This window comes from Fistularia commersonii, chromosome 31 (assembly GCF_037954325.1).
Source record: "Fistularia commersonii isolate RoL2024-O1a breed Wild chromosome 31, RoL_Fcom_v1.0, whole genome shotgun sequence".
Classification (NCBI taxonomy): Eukaryota; Metazoa; Chordata; class Actinopteri; order Syngnathiformes; family Fistulariidae; genus Fistularia; species Fistularia commersonii.
This window is the reverse complement of record NC_141314.1, coordinates 11,919,309-11,930,000: the sequence shown is the minus strand read 5'-3', so window position 1 is coordinate 11,930,000 and position 10,692 is coordinate 11,919,309. Positions and strand designations below refer to the sequence as shown.

At 54.7% G+C, this 10,692-nt stretch overlaps 2 protein-coding genes and 1 long non-coding RNA gene across 5 annotated transcripts in view; 2 read left to right on the top strand and 1 right to left on the bottom strand.

The window, feature by feature from the left end:
• Positions 1-440, top strand: part of abca1b (ATP-binding cassette, sub-family A (ABC1), member 1B) — a 28,871-nt gene extending 28,431 nt beyond the window's left edge. Inside the window, exon 49 of the mRNA XM_086178751.1 lies at positions 1-440. This exon is cut by the window's left edge and continues 163 nt beyond it. The gene's annotated coding sequence lies outside the window, so the exon portion shown is untranslated.
• Positions 441-777: 337 nt separating this feature from the next.
• On the bottom strand, positions 778-3,221 carry nipsnap3a (nipsnap homolog 3A (C. elegans)). Its single transcript, XM_086178752.1, has 6 exons — positions 2,793-3,221; positions 1,676-1,883; positions 1,442-1,603; positions 1,225-1,374; positions 1,060-1,146; positions 778-986 (listed from the first exon to the last, which is right to left on the bottom strand). The coding sequence occupies exons 1-6, from the start codon at positions 2,841-2,843 to the stop codon at positions 910-912; spliced, it is 735 nt and encodes a 244-aa protein (XP_086034878.1). The 5' UTR covers positions 2,844-3,221; the 3' UTR covers positions 778-909.
• Positions 3,222-4,806: 1,585 nt separating this feature from the next.
• Positions 4,807-9,110, top strand: LOC147215910 (uncharacterized). Of its 3 annotated transcripts, XR_015109228.1 has the most exons (5): positions 4,807-4,990; positions 5,329-5,547; positions 6,752-7,032; positions 8,622-8,768; positions 8,905-9,110. It is a non-coding gene; the product is annotated as an uncharacterized LOC147215910 (long non-coding RNA). The 3 variants fall into 3 exon arrangements; XR_015109229.1 differs by having other exon boundaries at positions 8,625-9,110; XR_015109227.1 differs by having other exon boundaries at positions 8,622-9,110.
• Positions 9,111-10,692: the final 1,582 nt, after the last annotated feature.

The window sequence follows — 10,692 nt, the reverse complement described above, 5'->3', positions numbered from 1 at the left end:
TACTGTAGAGGGCGGAGTCAGCCGCCTCATGCCAGTCAATGCAAAGGATTTCCCGCGGGGGGGGGGGGCCGCGGCGGCGGCCGCTCGCCGCGACAGAATGACCGTTGGAGACGCGGCGCCGCGTTTGCATCTCTGATGGCCGCCGCCTCCGACGGACAGGAAGTCCGGGTTTGTGTTTTTCCTCGATGAAGAATCCCAATCATTTCAAGGCCCAGACCGAAAACCCTTTCAGACCTGATTCTCTTCTATTTATACCTTAGTTGCCATTTCTGCTTTTACTTTGGCGGCGCCGGAGACACTTCCTGTAGTGTTTTACAGCCAATCAGAAGCCGCGGAGGGCCGCAGTGATTTTATAGTTTTTTAAAGAAAAGAATGGGAAGTTGTTTTGTTCTGATGTTTGAGAAGAAAAACTGTTACTCATTAAAATCCAGTTGATCGTCCGATCGTCCCGGTCCTCCTTCCACCGCCGGCCTCTCCGGGTCTTTTCTTGATTCCTGACCAAGATTGGAGGTCTGTGGAGGGAGGAGGTGGAACCTCACGTTCTCAAAGGTCTCAACGTCCGGTGGCCTCGCAGAAGGAAGCCGATGTTGGAAGAATCGCAGATACCTTCGCTCCGGTTTCCAGGACTTCCAGGACTTCCAGGACATCCAGGACGCGGGCCCGGGGATCGACGTTCCAGGATCCTCATTGATCGGCCCTTTGGTTCGGAAGCCAATCACCGACGGGCGGGCGCGACCTTTGACCTCGACGCTGAAGAAAGAAAGTTCCACACACCGAGTTCTTTGCTCTGATTTATTCTGTTACCATGGAGACGGACCCGGCACGAAGCCGATCGCAGAAAAGCGCGAGCGGAGCGGCGTTTGATCCGTCGTCGTCGGGGGGGGGGCGTCGCTATGGAGACGCAGCAGGTCACTTGAGCGGCGAGAAGGAACACGGGAACATGAGCTTGTTCTCCTGGGAGTCCAGGTGGGCCACGCCGTTCCTGACTGGGAGACGGACCGCCGTTACCCGTCGATCGATTCTCAAAAACACGGTAAAGGCGACGCGGCCGAGCCTCACCCGCAGCCACCACCCTGGCGTCCGTGTGCGACCTGCGTCGGACCTCGGCCCGCTGGTCGGCGCCGGGGAACCACCAGAGGGCGTGGACTGACCTCGGGAGAGCACAGTGAGACACTTCCTGCGGCGGGACGCCGTCCACCTCCTACCTTCCTCGCCGGGCCGTACCTGTGTTCTGCGGCCCGAACTCGTTGTGGAAGGCGCCGATCAGCGTCCCGTACCCGGGGGCGTCGTGGGAGGCCACGGCGGCCTGGAAGGCGGCGCCCCAGACGGCCGGGCCGCCGGGCTTCATGCGGAAGGTGGCGAGCTCGTACACGCCTGAAACAGCAGCGCGCGGTCAGCGCCGCGGCGCCTCGGCGGCTCGATGACAGTGGGCGGGGCTTACCGCCTTCCTGCGGCGGCGTCCTCAGGCGGCTCCAGGGGACCAGGTAGGTCACCTGGTTGTCCTGCTCCGTCAGCATGGGCATGGCCTTGGAGATGTAGTCCTCCATCCAGGACGGGTCCCGGCTCAGCGCCGCCCGCACGGCCGCCCGCTGGGCGAAGCTGTCTGTGGACGGAGGTCGGTCAGACGCGAGGGTCGCCGCGGCGCTCGCCGACGCGCTACGAGAACGTCACTCGCCGTATTTCCAGATGTGGAACACCTGGTTGATGGCGCCATATTCCACGCTCCAGTAGCCAATCAGCTGCGAGTGCTTGGTCCGCAGGTGGATTTTGGCGTCCGTCAGGCGCAGGAAAGCGGCGTTCTGATCCGGACGGATCCGGTAGGTGCGGAACTCGTAGAAGGTTCCGTCCGCCTGCCCGGCCGACGTGCACAGACGTGCGCGGCGCTGGAGGGGGGGGGGGGGGGACAAGGATGAGGTCAAGGTGAAACACCGACAGACGTCAGCGGGTCAGTAAATGAGCCTCAGCTTCTCCGCGGGGAAATGGCGCCATCGTGTGGCTCAAAGGTGAACTGCATCTGAAACGGGCGACGCCTCCTTGGAGAACAAGAAGATGAGATGAGATGACAACAACTTTATTTATCCCGAAGGAAATTGTTGTGCCAGAGTTTCAAGTAAAAAATAACAGTAATAGATAATAGTAGGAAGGAGGAAGAATAAGAAATACAATGAAATACAAATTGTCTTAACGAAGACTGAGAAGATTAAGAAGATTAAGATCCCACTTTTTGACCAGAAATAAAAACAAATCCACTAAAATTGTAAACTTCAAAGAGAAAGGAAAGTAACTTCCAGTTTCCCTCATGTTTCTGACTGCAAAGACAATGTTCAGGAAGGAGATGGTTGGGTGAAGGTTCAGGAAGGAGATGGTTGGGAGAAGGTTCAGGGTTCAGGAAGGAGATGGTTGGGAGAAGGTTCAGGGTTCAGGAAGGAGATGGCTGGCTGAAGCTACAGAGGTGGAGTGGGAGCTGCAGGTTCAGCGGTGAGTTAATGTTCAACCGGTGGTCCTGGACCTGGACTGGGTCCAGAGGTCGGCGGCCTCCCCGCGGCCCCTGTTGGGCGACGAGAGGTTCGGGACAAAGATCCGGTTCTGGGGGACAAAGACCCCAAACCTAACCCACCTGAAGGGCCTCTGAGGTCCGGACTGTCCGCTACAGGGAGACCGACGGACGTGATGCGGCGCACGGCGACCGAGTAGCTGCTTCCGCCTCTGCTGCGGAGGGTTCGGGGGGGTTCGGAGGGTTCGGAGGGTTCGGGCGGTCTGGGGGTTCGGAGGGTTCGGAGGTTCGGACTCACCTGAGCGGCGGCAGAAAGCGGGAGCCGGAAGAAGCTTCTCGACGTCAACATGCTGCGATGAAGGTGAGAGGAAGTGGGACCGGAAGCGGCTCCTCGCCAGAGATCCTCCCCGTGACGTCACACTCCGGTCCGAATTCAGTCAGGGATATGCGCTCCGCGTCACCATGGCAACCGACCAGCCGGTCAACCGCGCGACAATGTTAGCGAAGAGGAAAAGTTTTGTTGTCACTGCGGATATCCGGGTCTTTTCCCAGCTGACGTCACAGTCCTGTAAACACACGAGGCTTCATTCAAGCGAACTCTATGGATCCTGCAGGGGATCACGTGTGTGATCGCGGTCGGGGACGTCTGCCGATCGGTAATCGATCCGGTTCTGTTGGAGCAGCAGAGTGAGACCTCTTTCCTCTAGCGTTTAGCTCCTGCTCATGCGCATGCGCATGCGGGTTGCTGGAAGCCGTCCGCTGTCCGAACGAGTCAGTCCCAATGATTCGGTCCGAACGAGTCAGTCTCAACGATTCGGTCCGAACGAGCCGGTCACAATGATTTGGTCCGAATGAGTCAGTTCAAACGATTCGGTCCTAACAAGTCAGTCCCAACGATTCGATCCGAACGAGTCAGTCCCAATGATTCAGTTCGAACGGAATAGACCAAAAGATTCAGTTCCAACAACTCTCCCGAACAAGTGCATTTGAAAGATTCGATGTGAACGATTCAATGATCCCCTGCCAGTTTTAAGCAGAAATCTTCTCAGGTTGGATCCTTCATTCATGGTACTTTCATTGCCAGAGTTTCAGGGAACTCCTGGGTTGGTGTCGCCTGACCTGAAGAAGGTTGGTGGTCTCATTGGAGGCCATCTGGTGCTCCTCCAGACCAGCAGCTGTGTCTCCCGGGGCTTCTGGTCTCAGCTATGGAGGCCTCCTCCCGGAGGACCCAGGCCTTCGGCCGTCCGGTCTTCATCTGCCGGTCACGACCACGTGCCGCCCTGGCCCGCTGTTGCTATGACAACTGTCGACGTGAACCACAGCAGAGACGTTCCTCGGGTTTCTCAGGAGGCCAGTGGTGACGGGTGTCCTTCTCCACTCAGACACTTCGTGGGCGGAGGTGGAGGACCTGGAAGTTCACGCGATCATCCTCGGGTCGGATCGGGACGCTCGGTGTAAACATCTGGCCGTGGATACGAGATGATGATCTGACGGTTTCCTGGACCTTTATGGTCCTACAGAAGGTGTTTCCTTCCTGCGGCGGTCGACAGACTTTGGAGGTCGTGTTCCCGCCGCCAGCAGCAGAGGGCGCTCTCTGAGCACGAGCAGAAGCGGAGCGGCTGGAGCGGAGGAGGTCTTCATGACTGAAGGCCATCTCCGTCCAGCCTGTAACCCCCGTATCTCCAGTGCCGACCGAGATGACGTCCAAATGTCACTCTGGTTCTTCTTGACCGTTTTTTAAAAGTTTTGTAACGGCTGACCCTCAGGAAGTGAAATCCACCCCTGCTTGTGTTTGAGCAGAAACCTCTAAGAGCTCCAACACGTTCCTCTGCTGATTGTCCCTCACGAGTCCCATGGTCCTTGTTGAATGAGATGATCAGATCCTCCGATATCCCTGGTCTCCCTCCCAGCGCCAAGATGTGGAGCCAAGCCCTGAGCTGAGGAGACCAAACCAAGAGAAACCTTCTCGGCGTCCGCTCTCCAGAAGGTCCCCTCAATCCAGGGCCAGTCAGCCACCGAGAACCTGCATCTCTGAAGCTTCCTTGGAGAAGGTGGACCTCTGAGAGCAACATTTTAGCTGGAGAAGGACATGTGTGCGTGTTCGTATGTGCGTGTATGTATGTGTGTATGTGTGTGTGTGTGTGTGTGTGTGTGTGTGTGTGTGTGTGTGTGTGTGTGTGTGTGTGTGTGTATGTGTGTGTGTGTGTATGAAAGAGACGCCGTGCTGTGATATGTGGCGTTCAAAGGCCGTGGGATTACTGGGCACTGATAAGGCAATTAACGGTGGATGATCTTCTAATTAAGCAGCATCTCAGAAGAAAAGGCTGCCGGATGCACGGAGGGTTCGGGGGGCGGCGGAGAAGATCAGGTGGAGAAGATTCCTCCATCCAGGCCGGGGGGGCAGCTGAAGACATCCAGCACGCTGACGGAAACCAAACCTCTGGCTTTGGGAGGAGGAAGGAGCTCATGTCCTGGAGCGCTGAGGAGGAGCTGAAGGTGAGGAGGAGCTGAAGGTGTGGAGGAGCTGAAGGTGAGGAGGAGCTGAAGGTGAGGAGGAGCTGAGACCTCTTTACTTTTGGAGCCTAAGGTCCTCCTCTCAGTGCTCCATCTCCACCTCCAGAATGGATGGAGCTCATCCGAGCGTGTGCAGACATCCACCTTTCTCTGCATCACTGGTGCTGCTGGCAGTTAAAACACACACACACACACACACACACACACACACACACACACACACACACACACACACACACACATTGTGTGCACTGGACCTGCACAGATTCAGTTTTATTGTATTTATTTGTTTATTTATTCTTATCTTCTTTCCATTTCAGAGCTGTTCAACCAGAAACAAGCAAACCCCAGAGGGAACACTGGTGTGTGTGTGTGTGTGTGTGTGTGTGTGTGTGTGTGTGTGTGTGTGTGTGTGTGTGTGTGTGTGTGTGAGAGGTCTAAAAGTGAATAAAGAAAGGACCCTCCTGAAAATGTCCTGAGTCTCCAAGAAGGCAAACATGACCTTCATCCAACAGTGGAAGCTGCTCACATCTCACAAGGTTCTTCTTCTCTTCTTTCCTCCTCCTTTCCTCTCCTCTCTTTTCCTCCTCTATTTCTCTTTCCTCCTCTCCTCTCCTGTGTGTGTGTGTGTGTGTGTGCATATATCTAAGGTGTGTGTGTGTGTGTGCATATATCTAAGGTGTGTATGTGAGAGAGTGTGTGTGTGTGTGTATCTAAAGTGTGTGTGAGAGTATGTGTGGATGTGACAGTGTGTGTGTGTGTGTGTGTGTGTGTGTGTGTGTGTGTGTGTGTGTGTTCCGTCAGTCTCTGAAGACCTGATCCTCTTTGATCTTCCAGTCCAAACAGCAGAAGTAGACAGATCTCCTCACAGAGGATTAAATATCCCTGAGTCCGAACATCACACCTCCTTCCATCACCTCCTCCCCCCTCTGCTCCTCTGTGTGTGTGTGTGTGTGTGTGTGTGTGTGTGTGTGTGTGTGTGTGAAACATCAGGCTGGATTTCTTCCTGAGCTGGTAGGTCTTCTGGAGTGAAGGGTTTGTTTTTCTATGGATGAAAGTGAGGAGGTGGTGGAGAAGATAGAGGTGGAGGAAATGGATGAAAAGGTGAAGGTGGTGATGGAGACGTCCATCAGACTGTAGAACATCTGCACCTGAGGTGCATCTGTGCTGCTTCCACAACCTCACCCATTCACCATCTCACCCTATCACTGTCTCAACGTTCACCGTCTCACCATCTCACCCTTTAACCATCACACACTCACCCACTCACCCTCTCACCCTCTCACCATCTCACCCTTTAACCATCACACACTCACCCACTCACCCTCTCACCCTCTCACCATCTCACCCTTTAACCATCACACACTCACCCACTCACCCTCTCACCCACTCACCCTCTCACCCACTCACTATCTCACCCTATCACTGTCTCACCTTTTCACCATCTCACACACTCACCATCTCATCTCATTCACCACTCCGCCGTTTCACCATCTCACCATTTCCCCGTTTGTGTTGATGTCTTTTATTCTCCTCACTCTGTGTGTTGCTGTATCTCCACCCTGACTCTTCCTTGATTCTGTCCATTCTTCTCCCTGCTGTCCATTTATTCCTGGAGGTCTTTGCTATCCTCTGTCTTCTGCTTCTCTATTTATATTTATATTCACATTTAGTTTTGACATTTTAACTGTTACGCTGCAGTGACACAGGAAATCAATAAAGTCTATCTTCTCTGGGATGAAGGGGAAGGTGGAGGTGGACAAAAAGGTGAAGGAGGTCTTCATGCCGGCCCTGATTGGTGCTGATGGGCTCCAGGTGTGCGGAGGGCCGAGGACCTGCGGACCAGCAATCCGTGACGGGAAGGAGCTCCGAAGATACCCGGAGGTCCGGCTATCTTCTGACAGCTCCAGGAGAAGGAAGCTGCTCGGTGGAACTGCCGGGCTTCAGACCAGTGGAGCCGCAGGCGAGTCCAGAGGAAGCCGGGGTCACCTGGAGACCCCGAGCCACGCCAAGGTTCCGCAAAAGTAAGGAGCTCTTCTTCTTCTTCTGCTCCGGCTCGGGTGGCTTCTCTTCTCTTCTTGCTGATGTCGTCCGGTAACTCGGAGCTTCTCCTCGCTCACCACCGTGATGGTGACCTTCATCCGCTCTTCAGTGTTACCGTGCGTTTTCCGGCTGCGTCATCTCCTGCCTCAGAAGGTTGTTGTTGACATTGTGTGGGTCCAGGAACATCTGCTTCTGGAAATGACTGGATGCATTCATTGTTTGATGGAGCTTCTGAACCTTTGGTGTCTGTGGTGGAGAAGATTGGAGATGTGAACCCTGCAGGGTTGAAGGTCATTGTCTGCTGCTGGTGGTTTGAGCTGAAGGTTGAAAGGAGACAATGCAGTTTCTGACCGTGACCAGGATGTGAGGCCTGAGCGAGCGAGTGCGTGTGTGTGAGTGTGTGTTGTGTGTGTGTGTGTGTGTGTGTGTGTGTGTGCGTGTGTGTGTGCATTGACGGTCAGCATGGATGGGTTTCTCCGGAAACCTGAATTTTTGTCACTGAGGTTTTGTCTGTTGGATTTGATGTGTTGTAGAAGTGACCTGCTCCAGGAGACCGCAGGCCTGAGGCTGCCTGGACCGAGCAGGAGATCACCTTCTCAGCTTTTCTTCTTCTTCTAGAACATTCATATATTCACGCTCTGTTAGCAGAGCATGGTAACAATCCCTCTGCTAGCTATTCAGATGGTCCACTAAAGAGCACACGAGACCTTCAAAGAGTTAGCACGCAGGTGAGCAGATCCACGCTCTGGGTCATTACTTTGCTTGTAACCTCAGAAGATCCTCTGGTCTCCTGCTTGTCAGCAGCGGCGGCGACGGCACTGCAGAAGCCAGAAGGTGGAGGTCTGTGAGGGCCCTTCAGGAGGATGAGTATTTTGTTGGCTTGAACTGCACTGAGAGAGAACATCAGCAGATGTTGTGACGCTCTGGTCCATCCATGAGCACCAGCAGATTACACACACACACACACACACACACACACACACACACACACACATACACAGTGTTTAATGGATGTGGGGTGACGCCTTGGTGCTTCTGGTGTCAGGAGGTCCTGCTCCAGCCTGGAGGTGATCTCCACCATGTGTTCCTCAGGAGGTTCGGGGGTAAATACAATCACCATTACCACTTCCTGCCCCCCCTCTGCCCCCCCTCTGCCCCCCCTCTGCCCCCCCTCTGCCCCCTGACAGTGACAAATGAGCTTGTCTTTATTCAAATGCTGTAAGTCGATCTGTCTGCTGGCTGGGTGAGAAGGTTCACTCAGCGTCTGACCTCCAGCTCCACCGGCTGGAGGCTGATGGAGGCCACATCCACACCAGTCGCTCTGGATGGCACCTTGCATGGCTCCTTTGTCGTTGTGTGTGTGTGTGTGTGTGTGTGTGTGTGTGTGTGTGTGTGTGTGTGGTCCAGCGGGAGCACTGAGTGGAGGTCCTTCCTTCTCCCAGGCCCAGGACACAAAGCGTTCCCAGGCAGAGCTGTGAAGACAGACTTTAGATGGTTTGAAGGACACGTCCTCCTCTGGAGGGTTGGGGTTTTGGTGGCACCAGGAAACATCTCCGGTGTGTTTGGTCAGCAGGCATCTGTGAACGTGGCTCTGAGACACCGGGTTGGAAGATGTCCTGTCCCTGGAGTGCCGCGGTAGGAACGTGGAGCTCAGGCCTGGATCTTCTCGCATGCTGTTGGATCGACGTTCAGAAGGTCTCCTCGGGTCTCGTCCCCGGTTCGTACTCCGCCTGTAAACAACGCCTCCTTGAGCGTTCCTCTCCGTCCAGAGGTCTGCGGCTGATGTTCGCTCCAGAAGCTCCAGGACATTCGGTCTTCTTTGCTCTGCAATGTTTGTTTTGGTTCTTCCTCAGCGCTCTCATTGTTTGAGGAAAGTTTTGGATCCAACTCCACAAATAAACCAAGGTCCACCTTCTTCTAAACACGCTGACTGATCACCTCCGCACGCGCCAATCCCGTGTCCTCCCGAGCCAACGCCGCCCGCTGAAGATCATCTTCCAGACGTTTCACCCTGAAACCCGAGCCGTTGTCCGGCGTCGGGTTTCCAAACGGCTGTCGATCTCCTCCCGACCGATGGTGGCCTCCTGGGTTCTTGTCAGATGTTTAGGGGTTCCACCTTCTCGCTCTGAGACAGGAGACATAACAACCGGGCCGTTTGGAGCAGAACTCCACGAGGCCTCCTCTGGTTCTCGTCTGCGTGTCCTCCAGTTTATTGACATGGACTCCTGCGGCGGTCACACACACACACACACACACACACACACACACACACACACACGCACACACACACACAGTCGGTGAGCCAGCGCTCGGCAGGGATGAGTCACGTGGAGCTGAGGTCAGCGCAGAGATGGGGAGATGTTAGCGAGCAGAGACGGGAAGCACTGGCAGAAGAAGTCCTGCGGAGGAAAGTATGGATATGAAAACAGGGACCTTCGGGTTCAGAGGAGATCATCTCCACCTTCCAAACACCAGCTTCAGCTCAGGCGGGCTTCATCAGCCGAGCGGTCCCGAAGCTCCAAGAGCAGGTGGGTCGGCAGACGAGGGTCCTCGTGATGGTCCGCATCTTCCAAACACCATTGAGGAGGTGCTTCCAGGACCCAACGTGTTCCTTCCCGTACGATGACATTCTCACTCTGCTGTCTGCTTGGCCGCCGAGCGACGGCAGAGCCAGAAGACACACCTGTGGTGGAGGAGGACACGTTCTGCAAGCAAAGACCGCAGGAACACACTCCTGAACCAGCCTCCTGTGTGGGACTGGAACAAACATCTCAGCACCTCAGCCACATAATAAGACATTACAACGGTACTCGAGACCTGCACGTGTGTGTGTGTGTGTGTGTGTGTGTGTGTGTGTGTGTGTGTGTGTGTGTGTGTGTGTGTGTGTGTGTGTGTGTGTGTGTGTGTGTGTGTGTGTGACATGAACCCGTGCCTCTGATTGGTCAGGAGCAGAGTAAGAGGAAGAGGAGGCTCCAGGTGAGAGCTGAGCACTGCAAGAGAACACACACTCCTGCATGCCAACACACACACACAGGATGTGTGTGTGTGGACATAAAGTGTAGATCTTTCTCACCTCATAAGATGATGGCCTTCAGACCAGCAGAAGGATGACATGTGGAGCTTCAGTCCATCTCACCAACCAAACATGGAGGAGAGACAGTTGTTTCCTTGTAAAACTGGTAGATGTTTCACTTTGGAGGTCAGAAGCTGGACAGAAATCCTGTTTCTAGTCCATGGTCCTGGTCAGGAACCTGTGTGTGGAGCTCCCGAACGTTCTGTGGGAAACCCATTCATCACATGGGGGTGATGGTGGTCCAAACATCTCCTCATTAAAGTTTGATTCCTGGTCCATAAAAAAGAACTGGCCTGAAAGAGGCTGTGAGATGTTGGACCAGGAAGACGCCTCACCTTCTCCCAGGTCCTCCTCCAGTCATCAGGACAAATGTCACCATGGCAGGTCCAGTGAGATAGAGAAACCCCTCGCCGTGCTGGTTGCCATGACAACAGCAGGTGAGGCCGGTTTTACCGTTCTCAACACACACACACACACACACACACACACACAATCTGAATGAGCAGAGCAGCAGCCAGTCTTCAGAACCCTGGCCTGCTGCTCTGCTGCAGTCAGAAAGAACCCCCAG

Coding starts and splice junctions, on each gene's coding strand:
- nipsnap3a (XM_086178752.1), bottom strand. CDS start 2,843: ATGTTGACGTCGAGAAGCTTCTTCCGGCTCCCGCTTTCTGCCGCCGCT. Junction 1,604..1,675: donor GTTCCACATCTGGAAATACG/GCGAGTGACGTT, acceptor CTCCGTCCACAG/ACAGCTTCGCCCAGCGGGCG. Junction 1,147..1,224: donor GTTCGGGCCGCAGAACACAG/GTACGGCCCGGC, acceptor TCCCGAGGTCAG/TCCACGCCCTCTGGTGGTTC.